Source organism: Myotis daubentonii, chromosome 1, assembly GCF_963259705.1.
Source record: "Myotis daubentonii chromosome 1, mMyoDau2.1, whole genome shotgun sequence".
NCBI classification, from domain to species: Eukaryota; Metazoa; Chordata; class Mammalia; order Chiroptera; family Vespertilionidae; genus Myotis; species Myotis daubentonii.
The window spans coordinates 67,763,773-67,787,712 of record NC_081840.1 but is presented as its reverse complement, the minus strand read 5'-3'; the positions used below and the strand labels follow the sequence as shown (position 1 = coordinate 67,787,712).

General features: G+C 38.7%; 1 protein-coding gene across 1 annotated transcript in view; it reads right to left on the bottom strand.

Moving 5' to 3' along the window:
- The window catches only part of FSIP1 (fibrous sheath interacting protein 1), a 195,083-nt gene that overhangs the window by 161,807 nt on the left and 9,336 nt on the right, over positions 1–23,940 (bottom strand). Inside the window, exons 3-6 of the mRNA XM_059673244.1 lie at positions 23,350–23,536; positions 19,510–19,664; positions 17,401–17,494; positions 2,655–2,753 (exon numbers count right to left, since the gene is read on the bottom strand). Of these exons, the coding sequence (XP_059529227.1) occupies positions 2,655–2,753; positions 17,401–17,494; positions 19,510–19,664; positions 23,350–23,536 (535 nt within the window). The remainder of the gene's footprint in view (positions 1–2,654; positions 2,754–17,400; positions 17,495–19,509; positions 19,665–23,349; positions 23,537–23,940) is intronic.

Here is a 23,940-nt window from a genome sequence, read left to right as displayed (position 1 = left end):
GGGACAGGGGGAGTCCCTCAGCCTGGCCTGCGCCCTTTTGCAATCCAGGAGCCCTTGAGGGATGTCTGACTAATGGTCATCAGTCGGACATCCTTAGCACTGCCGTGGAGGAGGCAGGCCACTGTGCTCGCCAGCCGTCAGCCTGGCTTGTGGCTGAGCAGTGCCCCCCCGTGGGAGTGCAATGACCACCAGGAGGCAGCTCCTGCATTGAGTGTCTGCCTCCTGGTAGTCAGTAAGCATCATAGCCGTTTGGTCAATTTGCATTTTACCCTTTTATTATATAGGACTAGAGGCCCAGTGCACGGGTGGATTCCCTCAGCCTGGCCTGTTCCCTCTTGAAATCCAGGATCCCTCAGGGGATGTCAGAGAGCTGGTTTCTGCCCAATCCCCACAGGCCAGGCTGAGGGACCCCACTGGTGCAAGAATGCTTTAAAACTATGCATTAGTTTAAGAAGGAGAGTTTTCTTAAATGACAAGTGGAGTCCGCCTTACAAAATATGATAGATTGCCACATTCAAGTCCAAAAGGAAAAAACACCAGCCAGCAGCTCAATCCAGACAAGGTTTACTTAAAAGTTATCTTTGTTTTACAAGAGAGGTTATCTCAATAAAAAGGATTAAGGGTATCTGTAGCTAATTATCCAAGATTTAATACAAATTTAATCATTAAACAATAAATTTTAATATCTGGAAAGAACCAGAAAAAGAATAATATCTTTGGTTTTAAATTCTTTTCAAACAAAAATAAGTTTGAGTAAAATAAAGTTTTATTCAAGTTTAAGTTATAAGTTTCTAGACAAATACATCTATGCTTTATAATTGGGGTTTTATGTTCTAATCAATTATATAATTTTTTAAATCAACTACCAATAGTTAAAGTAGCAGTTACTGTTTTGGTGAATGGTTTCCTTAGATATAAAATATGTAACCTTTTTCCATAATCCAAGTTGTAAATAGTCTTTTAAGTTGAAATATAAGGTTCATCATACAGCTGAAGTTTCCTGTACTCTTAAATAATACAGCATTAAAATAACTCAAATTAAATGCATCCAGATCTACATAAGAGTTTCTTTAAAATATACTTTTAAAAAATTGTAGAAAACATTCAATTGTTTGGTCAAAATTATCTCACTCGATATGTCCTCTTCTCCTCTCCATCCTGGTGGTGATCCCTGGTAGAAGCTGCCATATTCCTATAGAGACCCAACCCATACTGGGTAGGAGGAGTTGGCTGGACCGGCAGTAAGCACTAACCCAAGTTGGATCAGTTGGTCTCTAAATTTTGGAATAGAGTCTCCTTCTAAATGACTATCCACAGAATATGATCTTGGGAATAAAAGAGAATGTCTACCACCAGGATTCTTTCCATACATTTTCTTTTTTGCTTTAGCTAGGTTTTCATTACTTGCAGCCAGCTTTCCTTTAACTCTTTTTATATAAAATTTTAAACATCCTAAAGTAGAAAGAATTGTATAATGAATCCTCAACAACTAACTGATTAACAATGACCAATCTAGTTTCATCTAGAACCTCACCTACTTCCACCCACTTCCTGATTAAATCACATCAAATTATCTCATCCTATCTAATAAAAGAGAAACATGGTAATTGGCATACGACCGCTACCCTTCCCATTGGCTAATCAGTGAGATATGCAAATTAACTGCTAGCCAAGATGGCGGCCGACAGCCAGTCAGCTTGAAACTAACATGAGGCTTGCTTGCTTCAGTGACGGAGGAAACCAACATTCCCCGCCTGCCTTGCCGGCCTCTGAGCCTACAGTTTGAAACATTGTAACAAATATAGAAGCTAAACAAAACCCCAGAAACCTACTTTCAGCGAGCCGGGATCTCAGAGCTGGAGCCTCAGAGCTAAAGCTGGCCCAGAATAAAAAAAAAAAAGCAAAAAAGGAGCAGTTGGGAGCTTCAGTCACCCGCCAGCCTGAAAACAGCCCTCAGCCCCTCATCCAGACTGGCCATGCACCCCAGTGGGGACCACCACCCTGAAGGGTGTGTGACCAGCTGCAAACAGCCATCAGCCCCTCACCCAGGCTGGCCAGGCACCCCAGTGGGGACCCCCACCCTGATCCAGGACACCCTTCAGGGCAAATCAGCCAGCCCCACCCATGCACCAGGCCTCTATCCTATATAGTAAAAGGGTAATATGCCTCCCAGCACCGGGATCAGCGGAGCTGCAAGGCCCTGCTCTGTGCGTGACAGGGTATGGCGCCACAACCTCCCCATCGACCCTGCCTTGAGTGTGACCGGGGGCGGTGCCCCAACCCCCCAATCGGCCCTACCCTGAGCATGACTGAGGGTGGCATCTCAACCTCCCAATCCACCCTGCTCTGTGAATGACAGGGGGCAGCGCCCCAACTCCCCAATCGGCCCTGCTCTGAGCCCGATCAGGGGCTGCACCTAGGGATTGGGCCTGCCCCCTGCCACCAGGGAGCAGGCCTAAACCAGCAGGGCGTTATCTCCCGAGGGGTCCCAGACTGCGAGAGGGCACAGGCCAGGCTGAGGGACCCCTCCCTTCCCCCCCCCCCGAGTGCACAAATTTTTGTGCACCGGGCCTCTAGTCTGTGGATATTTCTGTATATAGCTAGTACTTTTCTGTGACGATATGTAAAAAAAAATCACACAAATTCAAGCATACCTTGATTGGCATTCTGCATTTGGTTTTCATATTCTTCTGGAGGTACTTGAGTATGAAACACTGAGAAAACTGTGTCTTCATGCTTACAGCGAGAAGGATCTATTGATTTTTAAAAATCATTTGTTTAATACACATAAAATAAATAAGGAATTGTATACATAATTTTGATATCAAATCATGAGAAAAACATATATGGTGGAATTGAACAATTAAGTCAAGAGGTGGCCAATGGTGAGAGCCAGATTTCTCCCTGTTGGAATGAAGGTTACAGAAGAACAAGGGGAAAAGGCTAGAATGATCTATTTGGTAATAAGATCAGAAACATCAGTATGGACTAATTTTTATCTTAATATAGATACAGATGGTTACAAATAGAAATATGTATAGATAGGTTATTATGCAGATAAATATTTCCTTTCTTGGAGGGCCTAGAATTAACAACTCCCTGACAAGCACACCTAACATCCAAATCTTGGTTTCCAATATTTTTCAATCAGAGGAACCAGGGTTCCTTGGAAAAATGGCTAAATCTAGGACTCAGTTAAGATATATAGCAAATGACTCTGGAGCATCTTCTAATGCCAGAAAGTAAGAAAGTGCTCAACAACCACAACAAAACAAAACTCAAATGATGGGGGTATATCTAAGAGACATAGGAGTCAACTGAAAGAGCTCCCAATGGCCAAAGCTGGAAAAATTTTGAGCAACAAAATAATGTGCTATAGGATTATAACACAAAGTATACAATAAATATCCATTAGTCTATACTGATATAAATAAATAAGCAGAAAGAATACACAAATCCCCCTTGCAGAATAATTCAAAATAATGTATGTGAATACTCTGCCTTCAAGGAGGTAAAGCTCAACTCCCAACTTCTTAGGTATGATCTGAGCATAGTTACTTCTTTCCAAAGAGGGCAGTATGGAAAGGGGGTAAAAATAGAGGAACTTTACAATGAAGAAATCTGACAAATACTTCCTCAGCCAGCTGACCGAAGTTAACATCAATGGTTATAAATTATGTTGATAGGATGATGTGATGTAATGGAAATGCACTTTCACTCTTTGGTCTTCCAAGAACATACAACCCTAGTCAAATCATGAGAAGAACATGACAAATCCCAATTGCTGGAAATTCTACAAAATACCTGGCCAGTCCTCCTCAAAACTACCAAGGTCATCAAAAACAAGGAAAGACTGAGAAAGCACATAGTAAGAGGCGCCTAAGGAGACATGAGGAGTAAATGAAATATGGTATCCGGGATGAGATCATGGAACAGGAAAAGGACACTAGGTAAAAACTAAATGTCTGAATCAAGTATAGACTTAAGTTAATAATATGTCAATACACACAGCTTAGCTCACTTATAAATGTAGATGCAAAAATTCTGAATAAATCAGCCATTCAAATGTGGTACTGAATTAAAAGAAGAATTCTCCATAACCAAGAAATATTGACCCAGGAATAAAAGATTCATTAAGTATTTAAATCTATTAATTTTAAAAAATTAAATAAGTTTGTCAAGTAAGAAAAACTTTAGGATAATTTAAATAGGTATTGAAATGCATTCAATAAATTTCAACACTGAATCCTTTTAAAGTTCTCAGAATATGAATAATTGTTATAATTATTGAAAAGAACACCAATAACTCCAATAAAAGTGAACACCAGAGAGAGAGAATTAGGAAAGAGAAAAGAGAGCAAAAATGGTATCAAGAAAAGAAACAAAGGTAAGAGGCGAAATAACAGGCCCCACAGATATACAAAGGATTGTAAAAAAAAAAAATACTATGAACAACTCTATTCCAACAAAATGAACAACCTAGACGAAATGGACATATTCCTAGAAAAATACAATCTTCCAAAACTCAATCAGGAAGAATCAAAAAATCTGAATAGGCCTATAATTATGGAAGAAATTGAAGCAATAATCAAAAAACTTTCATCAAACAAAAGCCCTGATCTGGACAGCTTCACAGGGGAGTTTTACCAAACATTCAGAGAAGACCTAAAACCTACCCTTCTCAGATTATTCCAAAAAATTCAAGAGGAAGGCATACTTCCAAGCTCTTTCAATGAAGCCAGCATTACCCTAATCCCAAAACCAGATAAAGACACTGCAAAGAAAGAGAGTTATAGGCCAATATCCCTGATGAACAGAGATGCTAAAATCCTCAACAAAATTCTAGCAAATCAGATCCAGCATTACATTAGAAAGATCAGACACCATGATCAAGAGGGATTTATTTCAGGAATGCAAGGCAGGTACCATATCTGCAAATCAATAAATGTTATACATCACTTAAACAAATTGAGAGGGAAAAAATCACATAATCATATCAATTGATGCAGAAAAAAGGATTCAACAAAAATTCAACACTCTTTCTTGATAAAAACTCTCAGCAAGGTGGAAATAGAGGGATCATACCTCAACATAATAAAAGCCTTATATGACAAACCTACAGCCAACAACATACTCAGTGGACAAAAACTAAAACCATTTCCCCTAATAACAGGAACAAGACAAGGATGCCCACTTTCACCACTCCTGTTTGACATAGTACTGGAAGTAGTAGCCATAGTGATAAGACAAGAAAAAGAAATAAAAGGTATCCGAATTAGAAAAGAAGTAAAACTGCCATTATTCACAGAAGGCATGATTTTGTACATAGAAAACCCTGAAGACTCCATCAAAAAACTACTAGACTTAATAAATGCATTCAGCAACAGGATACAAAATTAACACCCAAAAATCTATGGCTTTTTATAAACCAATAATGAACTCACAGAAAGAGAAACTAAAAAAACAAACAAAACAAAAAAAAAAAAACCATTTACCATTGCACCAAAAAATTTAAGATAACTAGGAATAAACTTAACTAAGGAGGTAAAAGACCTGTACTTGGAAAACTACAGGACGTTGAAAAAAGAGATAGAGGAAGAATAAACAAATGGAAGAACATACCATGTTCATGGATTGGTAGAATCAACATCATTAAAATGTCCATACTACCCAAAGCAAGCTATAAATTCAATGCACTCCCAATTAAAATACCAACGGCATATTTCACAGACCTAGAACGAACTCTCCAAAAATTCATCTGGAATAAAAAAAAGACCCCAAATAGCTGCAGCAATCCTGAGAAAGAAGAACAAAGTAGGAGGGATCTCAATACTAGATATTAAGCTGTATTACAAAGCCACTGTTCTCAAAACTGCCTGGTACTGGCACAAGAACAGACATATAGATCAATGGAATAGAATAGAGAACCCAGAAATCGACCCAAACCACTATGCTCAATTAATATTTGACAGAGGAGGCAAGAACATACAATGGAGTCAAGATAGTCTCTTCAGCCAAAACCGGTTTGGCTCAGTGGATAGAGCGTCGGCCTGCGGACTGAAAGGTCCCAGGTTCGATTCCGGTCAAGGGCATGTACCTGGGTTGCGGGCACATTCCCAGTGGGAGATGTGCAGGAGGCAGCTGATCGATGTTTCTCTCTCTTCGATGTTTCTAACTCTCTATCTCTCTCCCTTCCTCTCTGTGAAAAATCAATAAAATATATTTTTTTTAAAAAAAGATAGTCTCTTCAATAAATGGTATTGGGAAAATTAGACAGATACATACCAAAAAATGAAACTAGACCACCAACTTATACCATACACAAAACTAAACTCAAAATGGATAAAGGACTTAAACATAAGACAGGAAACCATAAAAATACTAGAGAAAACCACAGGCAGCAAAATTTCAGACATATGCCGAAGCAATTTCTTCACTGATACAACTCCTAGGGCAGGGGTGGGCAACCTTTTTGTGAGTGCGTGCCAAAACCAGCAAAATCTCTGACTCAAAATTCTTCTGCGTGCCAACCCTAATTTTTTGAGAACATGTTATGCCCACTTGATATCTCTTAAGGTGTACGTATGTGAAGAACCTTAAAGAAATAATAAAATTCATTCAAGCGACAAAAACACAGTATATGATGATGAAAAAATACATTTATTTTGTAATGTATACATGTACACTGATAGTCCAACAGAAAACTTTATAACTCTGTTTGATATTATCAGTGGGACTTTTAAAAAGCTGCTGCATCACTGATGACAGAGATTTTACATCAGGTTTATATTTCATGACCTTCAGAGATATGCACAAGCTACTACTTTCATCCGTCAGGCTACTCCTATTATGAGACTTAACAAAATTCATCACGGAGAACAAAGATTCACAAGCATATGTGGATGAAACCAAAACACTGGTCGGATCTAGGAAGGCATGGAGAGTTAAGGCACAGAGATAGAAATTGCTCTTTCCCTCTCTCATCAATCCATGTCTATGGTCTTTAAGATAACTTGTTATGTAAAATGATTTATTTATCTAAGATGCACCTATACTGAATTTATCTGAAAAATAAAAAGTCGATATTAAGAAAAAAATTGTAAATGGAAGATTATAAGAGAGGGTTTCATGTGCCAGCAAAAGTTACTGGTGAGCCATGTTTGGCACGCGTGCCAGGGGTTGCCCACCCCTGTCCTTGGGCAAAGGAAACTAAAGAGAAAATAAACAAATAGGACCACATCAAAATAAAAAGCTCTGCACAGCAAAAGAAACCATCAACAAAACAACAAGAAAGCCCACTGCATGGGAGAACATATTTGCCAATGTTATCACCAATAAGGGTTTAATCTCCAAAATTTATAGGGAACTCATATAACTTAACAAAAGGAAGATAAACAACCCAATCAAAAAATGGGCAACAGGCCTAAATAGATACTTTTCAAAAGAAGACATAAGGAAGTCCAAATGACATATGAAAAATGTTCAAAGTCACTAATCATCCAAGAAATGCAAATCAAAATGACAGTGCAGTACCATCTCATACCTGTCAGAATGGCTATCATCAACAAAACAACAAATGACAAGTGCTGGCGAGGATGCTGAGAAAAAGGAACCCTCTTGCACTGCTGGTGGAAATGCAGACTGGTGCAGCTACTGTGGAGAATAGTATGGAGTTCCCTCAAAAAATTAAAAATGAAACTCCCATTTGACACAGCGATCCCACTTATAGAAATATATCTCAAGAAAACAGAAACACCAATCAGAAAGGATATATGCACCCCTATGTTCACAGTGGCACAATTTACCATAGCTAAAATCTGGAAACAGCCTAAGTGCCCAACAGCAGATGAGTGGATTAAAAACTCTGGTACATCTACACAATGGAATACTACGCTGCGGTAAAAAAAGAAGGAATTCTTACCATTTGCAACAGCATGGATAGAACTAGAGAGCATTATGCTAAGCGAAATAAGCCAGTCAGAGAAAGATAAATATCACATGATCTCACTCATTTGTGGAATATAATAAACAACATAAACTGATGAACAAAAGTAGATCCAGAGACAGAGAAGCATCAATCAGACCATCAAACCTCAGAGGGAAGGTAGCGGAGGGTGGGGATTAGGGGGATAGATCAACCAAAGGACTTGTGTGCATGCATATAAGCCTAACTAATGGACACAGACACCAGGGGAGTGATGCATGAATGGGTGTGGGGCAGGGGGTGGAAGAAGGGGGGATAAGGACACATATGTAATACCTTAATCGATAAAGAAAAAAATTTAAAAAAAATGTCCATACTACCCAAAGCAATCTATAGATTCAATGCAATCCCCATTAAAATACCAACAGCATATTTCATACACCTAGAACAAATTCTCCAAAAATTCATATGGAATGAAAAAAAAGGCTCCAAGTAGCCGCAGCAATCCTGAAAAGTTGGAGGGATCACAATATCAGGTATCAAGCTATATTACAAAGCCACTGTTCTCAAAATTGCCTGTTACTGGCACAAGAACCGACATATAGACCAATGAAACAAAACAGAGAACCCAGAAATCGACCCAAGCCATTATGCTCAATTAATATTTGACAAAGGAGGCAAGAATATATAATGGAGCCCTGACTGGTTTGGCTCAGCGGATAGAGCGTTGGCCTGAGGACTCAAGGGTCCCAGGTTCGATTCCGGTCAAGGGCATGTACCTTGGTTGTGGGCACATCCCCAGTAGGGGGCGTGCAAGAGACAGCTGATCGATGTTTCTAACTCTCTATCCCTCTCCCCTCCTCTCTGTAAAAAATCAATAAAATATATTTTTTAAAAAAAAGAATATATAATGGAATCAAGACAGTCTCTTCAATAAATGGTGTTGGGAAAATTGGACAGATACATACCAAAAATGAAACTAGACCACCAACTTATACCATACACAAAAATAAACTCAAAATGGATAAAGAACTGAAATGTAAGGCAGGAAACCATAAAATCTTAGAAGAAGCTATAGGAGCAAAATAGCAGACATTTGTCATAGCAATATCTTTACCAATACAGCTCCAAGAGCAATGGAAACTAAGGAGAAAATAAACAAATGGGATTACATCAAAATTAAAAGCTTCTGCACTGTAAAAGAAACCATCAACAAAACAACAAGAAAGCCCACTGCATGGGAGAACATATTTGCCAATGTTATCTCCGATAAGGGTTTAATCTCCAAAATTTATAGGGAACTCATATAACAAAAGGAAGATAAACAATCCAATCGAAAAATGGGTAAAGGACCTAAATAGACACTTTTCAAAAGAGGACATACCAGTAGGCCAAGAGACATATGAAAACATGCTCAAAGTCACTAATCATCTGAGAAATGCAAATCAAAACAACAAGGAAGTATCATTTCACACCTGTCAGAATGGCTATCATCAACAAATCAACAACAACAAGTGCTGGAGAGGATGTGGAGAAAAAGGAACCTTCTTGCACTGCTGGTGAGAATGCAGACTGGTGCAGCCACTGTGGAAAATGGTATGGTGTTTCCTCAAAAAATTAAAAATGGAACTTCTATTTGACCCATTAATCCCACTTCTAGGAATATATCCCAAGAAAACAGAAAAACAATCAGAAAGGATATATGCATCCCTATGTTCATAGCGGCACAATTTACAATAGCTAAGATTTGGAAACAGCCTAAGTGACCATCAGTAGATGAGTGGATTAGAAAACTGTGGTACATCTACACAGTGGAATACTATACCGCTATAAAAACAAAGAGCCGAAACCGGTTTGGCTCAGTGGATAGAGCGTCGGCCTGCGGACTGAAAGGTCCCGGGTTCAATTCCGGTCAAGGGCATGTACCTGGGTTGCGGGCATATCCCCAGTAGGAGATGTGCAGGAGGCAGCTGATCGATGTTTCTCTCTCATCGATGTTTCTAACTCTCTATCTCTCTCCCTTCCTCTCTGTAAAAAATCAATAAAATATATTTAAAAAAATGAAAAGAAAGAAAGAAAAGGAAGGAAGGAAGGAAGGAAGGAAGGAAGGAAGGAAGGAAGGAAGGAAGGAAGGAAGGAAGGAAGACAACACAACACAAGAAGGAAGAAAGAAGGAAGGGAACAGCATGGATGGAACTGGAGAGCATTATGCTAAGTGAAATAAGCCAGTCAGAGAAAGATAAATATCACATGATCTCACTCATTTGTGGAATATAATGAACAACATAAACTGATGAATAAAAATAGATCCAGAGACAGAGAAGCATTGAACAGACCTTCAAAACCTCAGAAGGAAGGAAGGGGAGGGTAGGAGTGGGGGTAAGGGATCAACCATAGGACTTGTATGCATGCATATAAGCATAACCAATGGACAGACAGTAGGGGGCTGAGGGCATATGCTGGGAGGTGGGAGCAGCCGGGGAGAGGTCAATGGGGGGAAAAGGAGACATATGTAATACTTTAAACAATAAAGAATACAAGTTAAAAATATTCAAAGTGTGTCACTAGATTGAGAATTTAGGAAGACCACTGATAAAGTATAGGAGAAAATACATAACACTGAGAAATTAAGATGTTGGAAGTTGACCAAGGAGCACCAGTAAGTTCTTTTGAGAAGTCTGACCTTTAAGGAGAGGAAGAAAATTGAATGGTATGTTTGGGAGTAGGATGAAGAACTGAGCGGGGAGGTTTCATATGTATGTTCCATTGATTTGATGGCTCTTTGATTCTGTTTTTAGGATCAGAAGACTTAAGTATGGTAAACTGAAGAGAAGAAGCCAGAAAGGAGAGAGGGTGAAGCTCCAGGTGAGAGACTGAGTGATTCATGGATCAGGAGTCAGGGGCAGGGTGAAAAGAATGAGATGTTATTGACTTTCACCTTCTAGAAGAGCATCTAAGGGAGGTGGAAGAGCACAATCAGAGTGCAGTTTAGGGACAAAAAGGAAGAATATGGAAAGGATTCCCACCTACTTGATCCATTTTCTCTGGACAGTAAGACTTCCAGAGAGAAGAGCTTGCAAAAGAGAATAGGAGGTTAAATGCATAGTAACTATTTGGAATAGCTACTTTGGGGACTGCAAAAGAAATTGCTAGGCAGGACTGAGAATCCAACAGAGGTTAAAACCCAAACTTCCTTAGGTGTGTTTGCACGGTTATATAATTTTCTCCCTCAGTCCTCTGCAAATCAGAGCAGAAAGAGACTACCAGATTTTCTTGGAATATTTAATCTTAACATCCAAAAGCAGCAGGAGTATCACATACCTGAATTTCACAGAAAAGCACTTCAAAAGAGGTATTAACAGATTTTTGAGAGGCAGGATTAATTAACATGTTGATGTTGTGTCTTTACACACACTTATAAATTTGGAAACACAAGAGGCCACAAAGACAAAAGAGTATAACCTCTATGAAAAACACCAATAACAAACATCCTATCACTGGATGTATCTGTCTCAGAGTATCAAATTCTATCTGTCCATGAGATAAATGCTAAAAATGAAGGGAAATTCATGAAAAGTTTTGATTTTCACAACATTCTCTAGAAAAACTTAAAAGTGATCCCTCAAAAATGGGGTGGGATAGACTTTTAAAATATTTCCAAAATCTCTAGAAGTGCTAAAATTGTCTACTTCAAAATCTCAGTAAACTTGAGGTTATTAACTCTGTGTTATAAAGTCAAAATATGATAAAAAATAAATAAATTTAGTTTGGCTTTGATCTTTCTCTTGGAGTCAGTCCTCATTTGTGTTCAGGGCCTATAAATAAAATTAAATAACTCAACAGCAAATACAAATTTCTTTTTTTTCTTTTCTTTGCTATTGGCTATTTGTGATGTGAGAAGGGGACTAGGATGTATGTTGTGCTGTAGGGGCTGGAAAACAGGTTGGAAGTGCCATTCTGACACTAGTCCAAAGTCTGTCAAGTTACTCTTAAATAAAAAATTAAGGAATGACTGAAAGAGAGAAAGAAGAATACTCATCCTAAGAATTTCTCACTTTTTTAAAGGGAAAAAAATAAGAATAAAAGTAGAAAGTAGATTTGGGTATGTTTATACATGTGTGTTAAAGTTCAAGTCCAAAAACATCTGGCTCTAACATCTACAAGTGACTTCTTCAAAGTAGAATGCATTTTAACCAGATGCTGCCATCTACTGGACAACATATAAGAACTCTGCTCTTGCCTGATTTAAAAAAAGCATTCATGGAGAGACACAGGGCAAGAGATTTCTGTTTTTCTGTTTGCATCATAAGCCTGAAGAAACAGTAATACAATAAAATTGTCTCTTCATTTTGGTGAACTGGTCTAGTGTGAGCTAATCAAAATGGATGGCAACATTTGGTTTACCTCACTGTCTTTTATTCCCATTTCTTGTATATCAACCCTACTTATGTATCTTATCTGCTTCACCAATACATAATAAGCAATTTTATAAACCTTATAAATAATACATATAATTTAAATGAAATGAAGGTAAACATAAATCTCATTAATCTTATCTGCTTTGCCAATATGTAATAACTAAGAATTCAAAATCTAAAAATTGAAACTCAAACTCCAGCTTTCAGCTTATTAAATCCACCTAATTTCCATGTTAGAACATTAGTACTAATCTAACATGAGTGTAACTATCTATAGGGCCTATAGCAGTCATGTGACTCCAGAGATACAACAGTGAGCTCTACAGATTTAAGGCAAATATACATGTCATGATCTTTAAAAATTAATGTATTTGATGTTCTGACTTAATTTTGAAGAAAGGGCAAAAGTTTTGCCCTCCCAGGCCAAAAGTTCACTTGGTAGTGAACTCTAACTGAAAAGGTTAAAGCCAAAAGGCCACCATTGATCCTTTCATTTATTGCCTCATCCATTAGCTCTACTTTCTAAAATACTGTGTTTCGCTGAAAAAAGTATACACACTTTGAATAATTATTCATCCCAATGGGTTAAATCTAAAAAGAAAGGAACATCAATTGAGCTATCAGTTGTTAAAAGTGTGCATACATTTTGGGGGGACATACACTAAAATGCTATAGCATCCAGAACCTCATTCCTGACATTGTCCATGTTTTTTATTTGGAATAGGGGTGGAGAATCAGTTCTATGAAGGTGAATTACAGACAGACATGAAAGCAAATATAAGAAGTTTAACTTTTCGAGACAGATTATCTTCATACAAGTCTTTAGACATTTAAGTTAGTAAAAAAGCATCTATATATATAAAAGCCTAATATGCTAAGTGTCCGACCGATCAACCAGTCACTGTGATGCGCAGTGACCACCAGGGGTCAGACGCTCCAACTGGTAGGTTAGCTTGCTGCTGGGATCCCGATTGGGACTGCGCAAGACGCCCTGATCAGCCCCGATTACTGGCCAGGCCAAGGGGCCCCACCCATGCATGAATTCATGCACCGGACCTCTAGTTTTTATCTGAAGTGCTTTGCAGTCTTTTTTCTTAAATAATGTAGTCATTGCTGAACAGCTCTCAGAGAGAGAAAAACATGTTATTCAAAAAGAAACTTTTTGAAAAAGACAATATACCTGCTCTAATAAAATGCATTACAAAGCTATAATAATAAAAACAGTGAAATACTAATATCAGTGCAGACAGAAATATTAAGACAGACTAAGAAGAATACATCACTTCTGGGGTATTCTTGCCAAAAATGCACAACCTCCATCGAATCAAGAGAAAATATCAGACAAACTTAAGTTGGAAGATATTTTATAACATAACTGACCAATACTCTCCAAACATGTCAAGATCATAAAGACAAGGAAAGACTGAGGAACTATCACCGACTGCAGAAGGCTAGGGGGACAGGATACTAAATGCAATATGGGATCCTAGATTGGTACTAGAAAGTAAAGAGGACATTTGTGGGAAAACTGATGAATTTTAAGGTCTGTAATGTAAGTAATAGTATTATACCAATGTTAATTTCTTAGTTTTGATCATTATACTATGGTTATACAAGATGCTAACATTAGGGAAAGCTGGATGAGAAGTATACTGGAGCTCTATATATTATTTTATAACTTTTATATAATTATAAAATTATTTCAAAATAAAAAGTGTGGGGTTTTCTTTTTTCAACAAAACAGAGGCATAAAACAATGACCATTTTATTATGCCCATGATTCTGTGGGTCAGTAATTTGAGGGACACCACAGGAACCATTTTCTCTATTCCATCATGAATGGGGCCTCAGCTGGGTTGGCTGCATTCTACTGGGATCATAGGTCTACCCTTGGCTATTCTGTAAATGGTATTTGCTAGAGAGGAAATGTCCAAAATTGTTCCTTCATTCAGATGTCTTGTGCCGGCACTAAGATAGCTGGAATAGTCAGTGTATTAGTTTCCTAGGGCTGCTGTAACAAATTACTATGGGCTGGGTGGCTGAAAACAACAGGAATTTATTCTCTCGGAGTACTGGAAGCTAGACATCTTAAATCCAAGTATTGGCAGGGCCATGCTCCCTCTGAAGTCTCTGGAAAAGAATCCTTCCTTGCCTCTTCCTAGCTTCTTGTAGCTCCAGAAACCTGGTGTTCCTTGGTTATTCCAATCTCTGCCTCTATCTTCACATGGCCTTCTTCCCTATGTCATTGTTTTTCTGTCTCTATTAGTCTTTTCTTTTTATAAAGACACCAATTATTGGGTTTAGGGCCCAGTCTAGTTTAGTATAACCTCAGCTATACTAATAAAAGGGTAATATGCTAATTAGACCAGGAGACCGGACATCTTCCAACCATCTGACTTCCTTCCAGTCAAAGCCATGGTGGTGGGGGCCAAGGCAGAGGTGGTTAGGGGCCATGTGGCCAGCAGGGGAGGGCAGTTGGGGGTCATGAGGCCGGCAGGGGAGGGCAGTTGGGAGCCATGAGGCCAACAGAGGGGGAAGTTAGGGGTCATGAGGCCAGCAGGGGGGGCAGTTGGGGGCATCAGGCTGGTGGTGGGGGGGAGTTGGGGGCCATGAGGCTGGCCGGAGGGCAGGTGGGGGCCATCAGGCTGGCAGAGAGGGCAGTTGGGGACCATGAGGCTGGCCAGGAAGGGCAGTTGGGGGCCATCAGGTGGGCCCGGGAGGGCAGTTGGGGACCATGAGGCCAGCCAGGGAGGGCAGTAGAAGGCCATCAGGCTGGCAGGGGAGCAGTCAGGCAGCAATCAAGCCAGTAGGCAGGCAAGTGGTTAGGAACCAGTGGTCCCGGATTACGAGAGGGATGTCCGACTGCCTATGCAGGATGGGGCGTAAACCGGCAGTTGGACATCCCCCGAGGGGTCCTGGATTGGTAAGGGGGCATGCCAGGCTGAGGGACCACCCTCCCCCCCGCCCCCCCGCCCCTGCACGAATTTCATGCTCCGGGCCTCTAGTCTTAACTAATTACATATGCAGAGATCCCATTTCCAAACAAGGTCAAATTCTGAGGTCCCATGTGGACATAAATTTTGGAGGGACTACTAAGCTCACTATATGCAGAATTGGTCAGCACCATTCTCTCTCTGCATGAGATAGACCCAACCAACTTCTGAGCTCTCAATGCTGAGGCAGGAAAGGAATAGACCTAAAGGAATTTCATCCACATCAAAGTTCATGCTAAAGAGTTGCAGGTTCCTGGGATTCTAAAATGTTAGACACTCCTTTTGTTAAAAAAAAAAAATGGATTCCAGGATTCTCAGAGAAATCAAAGGTCCCTGCTTAGAGCCAGTCTAATGCCCAAACAATACTAGATGACCACTTATGTGATACTAGAGGCCCAGTGCACGAAACTCATGCACTTGCGGGGGTGCCTTAGCCTGGCCTGTGCCCTCTCACAGTCCAGGAGCCCTTGGGGGATGTCTGACAGATAGCTGACGCCCGCTCCTCACAGGGAGCGGGCGGGCCTAAGCCAGAAGTTGGACATCCTTAGCGCTGCCACAGAAGCTGGAGAGGCTCCCACTACTGCTGCTGCGCTCGCCAGTTGTGAGCCCAGCTTCTGGCTGAGCGGCGCTCCCCCTGTGGGAGCGCACTGACCACCAGGGGGCAGTTCCTGCATTGAGCATCTGCCTCCTGGTGGCCAGTGCGCATCATAGCGACCAGTCATTCCACCATTCAGTCGATTTGCATATTAGTCTTTTATTATATAGGATAGGTTAAAGGATTTCAAAAGTTTCCTGCCAAAAAATACCAACAGCTTCCCAAATCCCTAAAATTTTCACCACTATATACCAGGTAAGTAAGTTAAATAGATTACATGACTCCATAATAGTTCTATATAAAAAGAAAAATAAGAAGGAGAAGAAAAAGGAAGATGAAGAGGAGAGAAATCACAAATATACATACACACAAGGGAGGAAACAGAAACATGTGTGAAAAATTAATGGACTGGTCTCAAAAGAGTAGGTTTGTTAGAGAACAAGAAATAGGACAAATCAGTAATGGATTTTTATGAAAGGGGTTGCAGAGGCCTGAGTGAGATACTTTGTGGGAGGATCCTAGGCCATTAGGGAACTGTCTGCATAAACTGGGTGTCTAGAGGTATCTAAGACACACTGGAAGTAAAGGCAAACACATACTTTGTCTTTTCCCAATTTTTCACTGCCTTGTCCCCCTACCCTTGAGCTCTTAAAATATAAGCTCTTAAAAACTCTGAAACATACCTAACCTTAAGGTAGTTCCATATAATCCTACCTAATGTGATAATTTCCTCTAATGAAGAATTAAACTCATGAAAAAAAGAAAAAATAACTGAATTGGGAATTTTACCTTAATGTAAATATTCTTTTTTTTTGATGTTTCTTTTTTTATTATTATTGCTTAAAGTATTACAAAGAGTATTACATATGTCTCCTTTTTTTTCCCCGCCCTTGACAATCCCCTGGCCTCCCCTACCCCCAGTGTCTTATGTCCATTGGTTATGCTTATATGCATGCATACAAGTCCTTTAGTTGATCTCTTACCCACCCCCCTCCTGCCCTCCCACCCTCCCTGGCCTTCCTGCTGTAGTTTGACAGTCTGTTCGAGGCAGCTCTGCCTCTGTATCTATTTTTGTTCATAAGTTTATAATGGTCTTTATTATCCAGAAATGAGTGAGATCATGTGGTATTTTTCCTTCATTGACTGGCTTATTTCCATCCATGCTGTTGCAAATGGTAAGAGTTCCTTCTTTTTTACAGAAGCATAGTATTCCATCGTGTAGATGTACCACAGTTTTCTAATCCATTCATCTACAGATGGGCATTTAGGCTGTTTCCAGATCTTAGCTATGGTGAATTGTGCTGCTATGAACATAGGGGTGCATATATCCTTTCTGATTGGTGTTTCTGGTTTCCTGGGATATATTCCTAGAAGTGGGATCAGAGGGTCAAATGGGAGTTCCATTTGTAGTTTTTTGAGGAAACTCCATACTGACTGAGATAAAAATAAAGATGAATTAATTTTACTCACCAACAGTTTGTTCTGATGCAGCAGTCAAAGCTAGAAACTTTTTTGTATTTTCCATTTCTTCATTACTGGGCAAAGCTTCCCTATGTTTTGCAGACTAATGAAAGAGAAATTAAAGTTTAAATATGAGAAAAGAAAGCAACATCGGCCCTTGCTGGTGCTCAGTGGTGAGAGCCTCAGCCCAAGGACTGAAGGGTTGCAAGCTTAATCTCACCTGCAGAAGGCAACCAATCACTGTGTCTCTCTCACATCAATGTTTCTCTCTCTCTTTCTTCCTCTCCCTTCCACGCTCTCTAAAAAATCAATGAAAAAAGTATCCTCGGGTGAGGATTAACAAAAAAAAAAAGAATGCAACATTGCCATTTTGTTAAATTTCAACTTGGTTTCCAATTTTGTACATACAAACAATAAGATTTAGGTCATTTTTATTCCTTTAATTAGGAATTCTATTAACGTTTCCTGTCCCCACAAAATTCTGTCAGGTATTCCCAAATTGAGTCAGATATAAGGTCCAACATTATATCAGAAATAGGGGCCCAGTGCATGGATTTGTGCACTGGTGGGGTCCCTCAGCCTGGCCTGCAGGGGTTGGGCATAAACTAGTTCTCTGACATCCCTCAAGGGGTCCCGGATTGCAAGAAGGTGCAGGCCAGGCTGAGGGACCCCATCAGTCATGATCGGGGCCAGGGAGGGACTGCAGAGGGGCTCTAGGGCATGCCCGGCCCTTCTCACCCCGTCCCGATTGGGGCCAATCAGGAATGGCCAGGGAGGGATCTTGGAAGGTTGGCCAGCGGGGAGGGACTACGAGAAGGCTCCAGGTCATGTCCAGCCCATCTCACCCAGTCTGGATCCCAGACCCCAGCAGCAAGCTAACATACCAGTTGGAGCGTCTGCTCCCTGGTGGTCAGTGCACACCACAGGAACTGGTCAGACACTTAGCATATTAGGTTTTTATTACATAGGATTACCTTACTTAAATTTACTTAAGTTTCTGTTTAATATTTCTTTAACTAATGAGTAACCTAAAAGTACATTATCAAATTACAATTTCAGGACATTTCAAGATTACTACTGTATTTTATTATGTTTCCAGTTGTAATTCTTGTTTCCAAGCAAGTAAAAAATCTGCTTTGAAATTCAACAGGAATAAGTGATAGGTAAATTTTTTTCTGTTAAAATTTACACTAATTATTTCTCTAGTTTAAAGCACTGCATTTTGTAGGTTCCTTTCTTTCCATCCCAGTGGTCTTCCTGGGAACTTATAAAAATATATTCTGCCGAAACCGGTTTGGCTCAGTGGATAGAGCGTCGGCTTGCGGACTGAAAGGTCCCAGGTTCGATTCCGGTCGGGGGCATGTACCTGGGTTGCGGGCACATCCCCAGTAGGAGATGTGCAGGAGGCAGCTGATCAATGTTTCTCTCTCATCGATGTTTCTAACTCTCTATCTCTCTCCCTTCCTCTCTGTAAAACATCAATAAAATATTTAAAAATATATATATATATACTTAGTTACCAGGTTGTTTATTCATATTATTGTCAGAAAAATTTCCTCTTAAGTTACCTCATTTGATCAAGGAGAAATTTATCAAAAACAACCAGTTATTTCAATGTTCCTTACCCTAAAAGTTCTCTCCTTTGAGAGGGAAAATTAAGTGCGAGCCAACAGCTATATATCAAGTCAGTGCCAATATCTGGTCAATATCCGCCCCTCAATACTATGGAGAATAAGAGGTCAGAGAAAGCCAAGGAAAGTTAATCGAGCACTAAAAATACTGAGACAGAAGCAAAGAGAGGTGGAACCAGACCTCAAGCACTTTAAAACTTCCTGAGGCGATCTTGACCAGAATATGAAATGACTTCCTCACTTGTTGGTCACAAAAGTTTACTCAAATAATAATTAGAAACAGGATGCCTACTGGGTTGTTGGTGGGGAATGAACACACCAGTGCCAATGCAGTGCCTAAAATCTGGAATGCTGAAAAGTTACCTTCCTCCACAAAATAAATCAATAAAGGCAGACCACATTAGTAACTACCACAGTCTGTGCTCTTCTTACTTATCACAGAGGAAATGGCTTCTTACATGTCAGCATGTGTTTATATAATTCTTACCTTAAGGTCTTCCCATAGCTTTATTCTCATTTCTAGACCTTGCTTCTTAACTTCTTTTTCTCTATATTGTTTCTTCATCAATATTTTATCAAGCCTGTTCATCTTCTGAATCGCATCTTGAAGTTGAGAATCGAATTCTTTTAATTTGGGTTCATCTATATTGGGTTGAAAGTAGGAATAAGCTTGAAGTTTAAAAAAACCATAAAGCTTTGTTTTGTTTTTACTATTTCTTCTTTCATTCAACAAATATTTATGGCTGATCATAATAAGTAACACTGAATCAAGTATCTTGATTTATAGGTGCTTTCACATGTAGTTTTTCACATAATTATCTAAAAATCCTGTGAAATAGACATGTATCTCTATTTTACAGCTGCGATAACTGGATCCTTTTAAATAGCTAATATATTACAGCACTGAACCCAGAAGTGGGTCTTGTGTGATTTTAATTCCCAAATTCTTTCTCCTTTATTCTGCTATACCTTCTATATTCATATAATTAACAAATAAGGAATAATACAAAAACCCTATCTTAAAGCTGCTTCAGACTAATTGAAAGAGAAGGCATGTACGCTATAGATACAGTGAAATGGAACTTGTCATACTAGTGACACAAAATGGTTCCAACATATGGAAACTAATACAGAAAAGTACTCCATGTAACCAGACACCTTTTACCTATGCCCTTCTCACTTGTTCTATTTTCTTGACGTACCTAAAAATGTTCTTGAGTTGTGGATAATTGGAAGTAACTTATTTGAAATTAGGGACTCTACAGAATTTTCATCATTCAAGTTTTTAGTTACTTCCTCTGTGAAGTCTGATGAAAGATGATCATCTGGCAATGAGCTTAACTGCTCAAACTCTGAAGGCTCAGCCACCCTAGTTTAGATCATTAGAAATGGCATATTATGCTAAGAAAGGCCAAATTTTGCAACTTTTGAAAATCCAAAGAGTTCAATTATGTTTTTCTATAATGTATATTACTTCCTCTTTAAGGAAACTAAAACATTTTCAGAGGGAATAAACTTATCCAAAAAGAATACTGATCATATTAATAAAGAGGCTCTGCACATTTTTATGCGTATGTACTTCAAATGCAATAGCCTCTAGTTCTAATTCCCAGCCGCAAATCCTAGCATGCTCAGGCTCCGTGTACACAGGTGGTCTATAGAGAAGGCATTCTGAAGTAACTCATCATGCAGTACTGAAGCAACATTAAATACAATGTAAACTGGGTTACAGCTCAACTCAACTACAATACCTGTTTCCTAATGACTATAATCCTGAATCACCTGGCCTTACTTTGAGAGCTAATATCATTCCAAATTTATATGAACTCAGCAGTTTTCACAGTTTATGAATCTCACCTTCTCTTGCAGGGGTGGGGAACCTTTTTTCTGCCAAGCGTCATTTGGATATTTATAACATCATTCGCCATACACAATTATCAACTTAAAAATTAGCCTGCTTATATTTGGTCAAACATTTAATTAACTCACCCCTAATGCCTTGGCAGGGCCAGATCAAATGATTTCATGGGCCTTCCATGGCCCGTGGGCAGATGTTCCCCACTCCTGCTTTACAGCCTTAAAAGTTACTCAGAATCCAAAGTAGCTTTTATTGATGTGAGTTATATCTATTGATAATTACAATATTAGAAATCAAAACTGGAAATATTGTAAACATTTATTCATTTTTAAATAAATATATTACTAATTATATGTTAACATAAATGTAATATTTTTTTAAATAACTACATTTTTCAAAAAATACTGAGAATACCATTATTTTAATTTTTTAATATCTGGATTAATAGAAGATAGCTGAAATCAAGTCAATCTAGAGAAATCTGTCATTTTAGTTAAAGTACACAAAGAAAAGTTGGCCACACAAGACATATAGCAGGAAAGAAAAAGAGAAATTTAATAGCCTTTTCAGATAATGGTGAATATTCTTCTTTGACACTATATAAAAATTTAACAAGGGGTGGTCTCTAAAAGGTTAGTTGTAATGTAAAACCTGTAACCATATTAGTGAACTTTTTGTATTTGTTCCATTAAAATCCATGGATCTATCTTTCATGTTAAATGGGTCTTTTACCCTGCACTAGTCAGTTGGAAAACAGTGGTTCACTGAATTATGTAGACCTTCAAATGTTAACACATTTCAGTACACATCAAAAAAATCACATTTGTGAAGATGGCCACCAATTTTTTTTTTCCAGAAAAGTCTAAGTATTAGGAAGTTGTTAAGCTCACATGGACATACATAAGTTTTCTAAAATTCCACCTTTCACTTAAAAGCTCAAATTTTATCATTGACAAAAAAATACTCTCCGATGTCTTCCTTGAGGTAACAGGCTCATTTCTTTTTTAAAAAAATGTATTTTTATTGATTTCAGAGAGGAAGGGAACAGAAGATAGAGACATCAATGATAAGAGAGAATCACTGATCAGCTCTCTCCTGCACGCCCCCCACCAGGGATCGAACCGGCAATCTGGGCATGTGCCCTGACCAGGAATCCAATCCTGAACTCCTAGTTCATAGGCCAAGACTCAACCACTGAGTCACACCAGGCAGGTGACTTTTTAAAAAATGAATGCCAAATACCCAAGTCTGAAGGATAATAGATTTTCTGTTGGTCATTCTTTCAAGTAAAAATGGTGTTCCATTTAAAAAGTGGCCACTTCAGTTCTCAAACTATCACACAACTACTTTTCCTCAGCACAACCTTCACATTTTGGTATACTAGTACAGCAGAACTGTTTTTATATGTACCTCCCATTCTACCACAAAAGATATTAAAAAGATGTGTATTCAAAGGTCAAAATTTAATAAAATTATTAATTTTTATTGCTTCAAAGACATTCTTGAGTGACGCTGGCTATTTCTTTCTTTTTTCTGCCAGTGCCTGGTCATGAAGAATATAATGACTAATAGTGCGATTAGATGCCATTGCCTTGGTTCAAATTTATGCCATTGCCTTGCTAAAGCACCAGCAATTTTACCTACACTGTTTTTGTACCATCAGTGCAAATGTCCATTCAGTGGGCAAGAAGGCAAATTGATTATTTCAGTATTATGCTAAACTATATTACTAATATAGTATGTCAATATTGTGATGAAAGTAGTTTTTACTTTGCAGAGCTCTTTTTTTTATTATTTATTGCTTAAAGTATTACAAAGGGTATTACATATGTGTCCATTTTTTCCCCCCGCCCTAGACAGTCCCCCTAGCCTCCCCTATCCCCCAGTGTCTTATGTCCATTGGTTATGCTTATATGCATGCATACAAGTCCTTTAGTTGATCTCTTACCCCCCTACCTCCTGCCCCCCAACCCTCCCTGGCCTTCCCGCTGCAGTTTGACAATCTGTTTGAGGCAGCTCTGCCTCTACTTTGCAGAGCTCTTGAAAGGGGCCTAGAGACACCCAGAGCTCTGAAGACCACATTTTGAGAACTGCTGTTCTAATTCATTCTGACCAGTATTAATTTAATAACCATGAAAAAAGGAGTCTTTTAAAATCCAAGAATTAGTAAGATCAAGTGGGATTATCCCTAAAAAGTATTTATAAATTACATGATACATTTTATTGTACAATTTTAGTCATTAAAAAGATCAATAATTCCTGTAATAAAATGCAGAAATAAAACAATTTTATTAAATGACATATCTTATTATTTTCCTAAGTATACTTAAGGACTCCTAATATTCTTCTAAATAATCACTTATGATTGATTGTTCACACAAAAAATAACTCATTATTTATTTCTACTTAGCTGATAAAAAACATATCTAATATTTTAACATCTATAATTATCATTAGCCAATCACCTACCTGAACATTTAGAAATCATCTGATGTTGAACCAAGTTCAAATCTTCATCTGACCCTTCTTTAGCCAGTTTTATATTATTCTCAGAGTAATATTCTCCTTTATCATCCTTATTGTTTCTACTTCCCTCTGTATTACTGCTTTCTGAGTGGCTCTCTTTATCAGAGTTCAACTTGATTGCAGTATCAATCTAAAAATTATTTCCAAAGGAACATTTTTCAAAAATAATGTATTGTTTTAAACTTTGGGTTTCTAAACTATTTTAGATAATGGAAGTATATGTGGGGACACACACTAGTATTGAAGTATTCTAGGAATATAACACTTCTTAATTAAATGTAATTTAACTACACAATTAAATTTAATTACAATCTGCACTAAAGAAATATGCACCATTCTCTAGCAATTTCTAGCAATAATGGAGAAAAGTCAGGAATCAGTCCTGAAGAGAACTGCTCTCTGTCAGGTTCTGGGAACAAGGCATGCTGGTCCCTGCTCCCTGAGCTTATACTCAGCTGACGAGTCAAAGATCTAGAGCTGTGCTATCCCAATCCTATATAATAAAGAGCTAATATGCAAATGGTCATCACACCT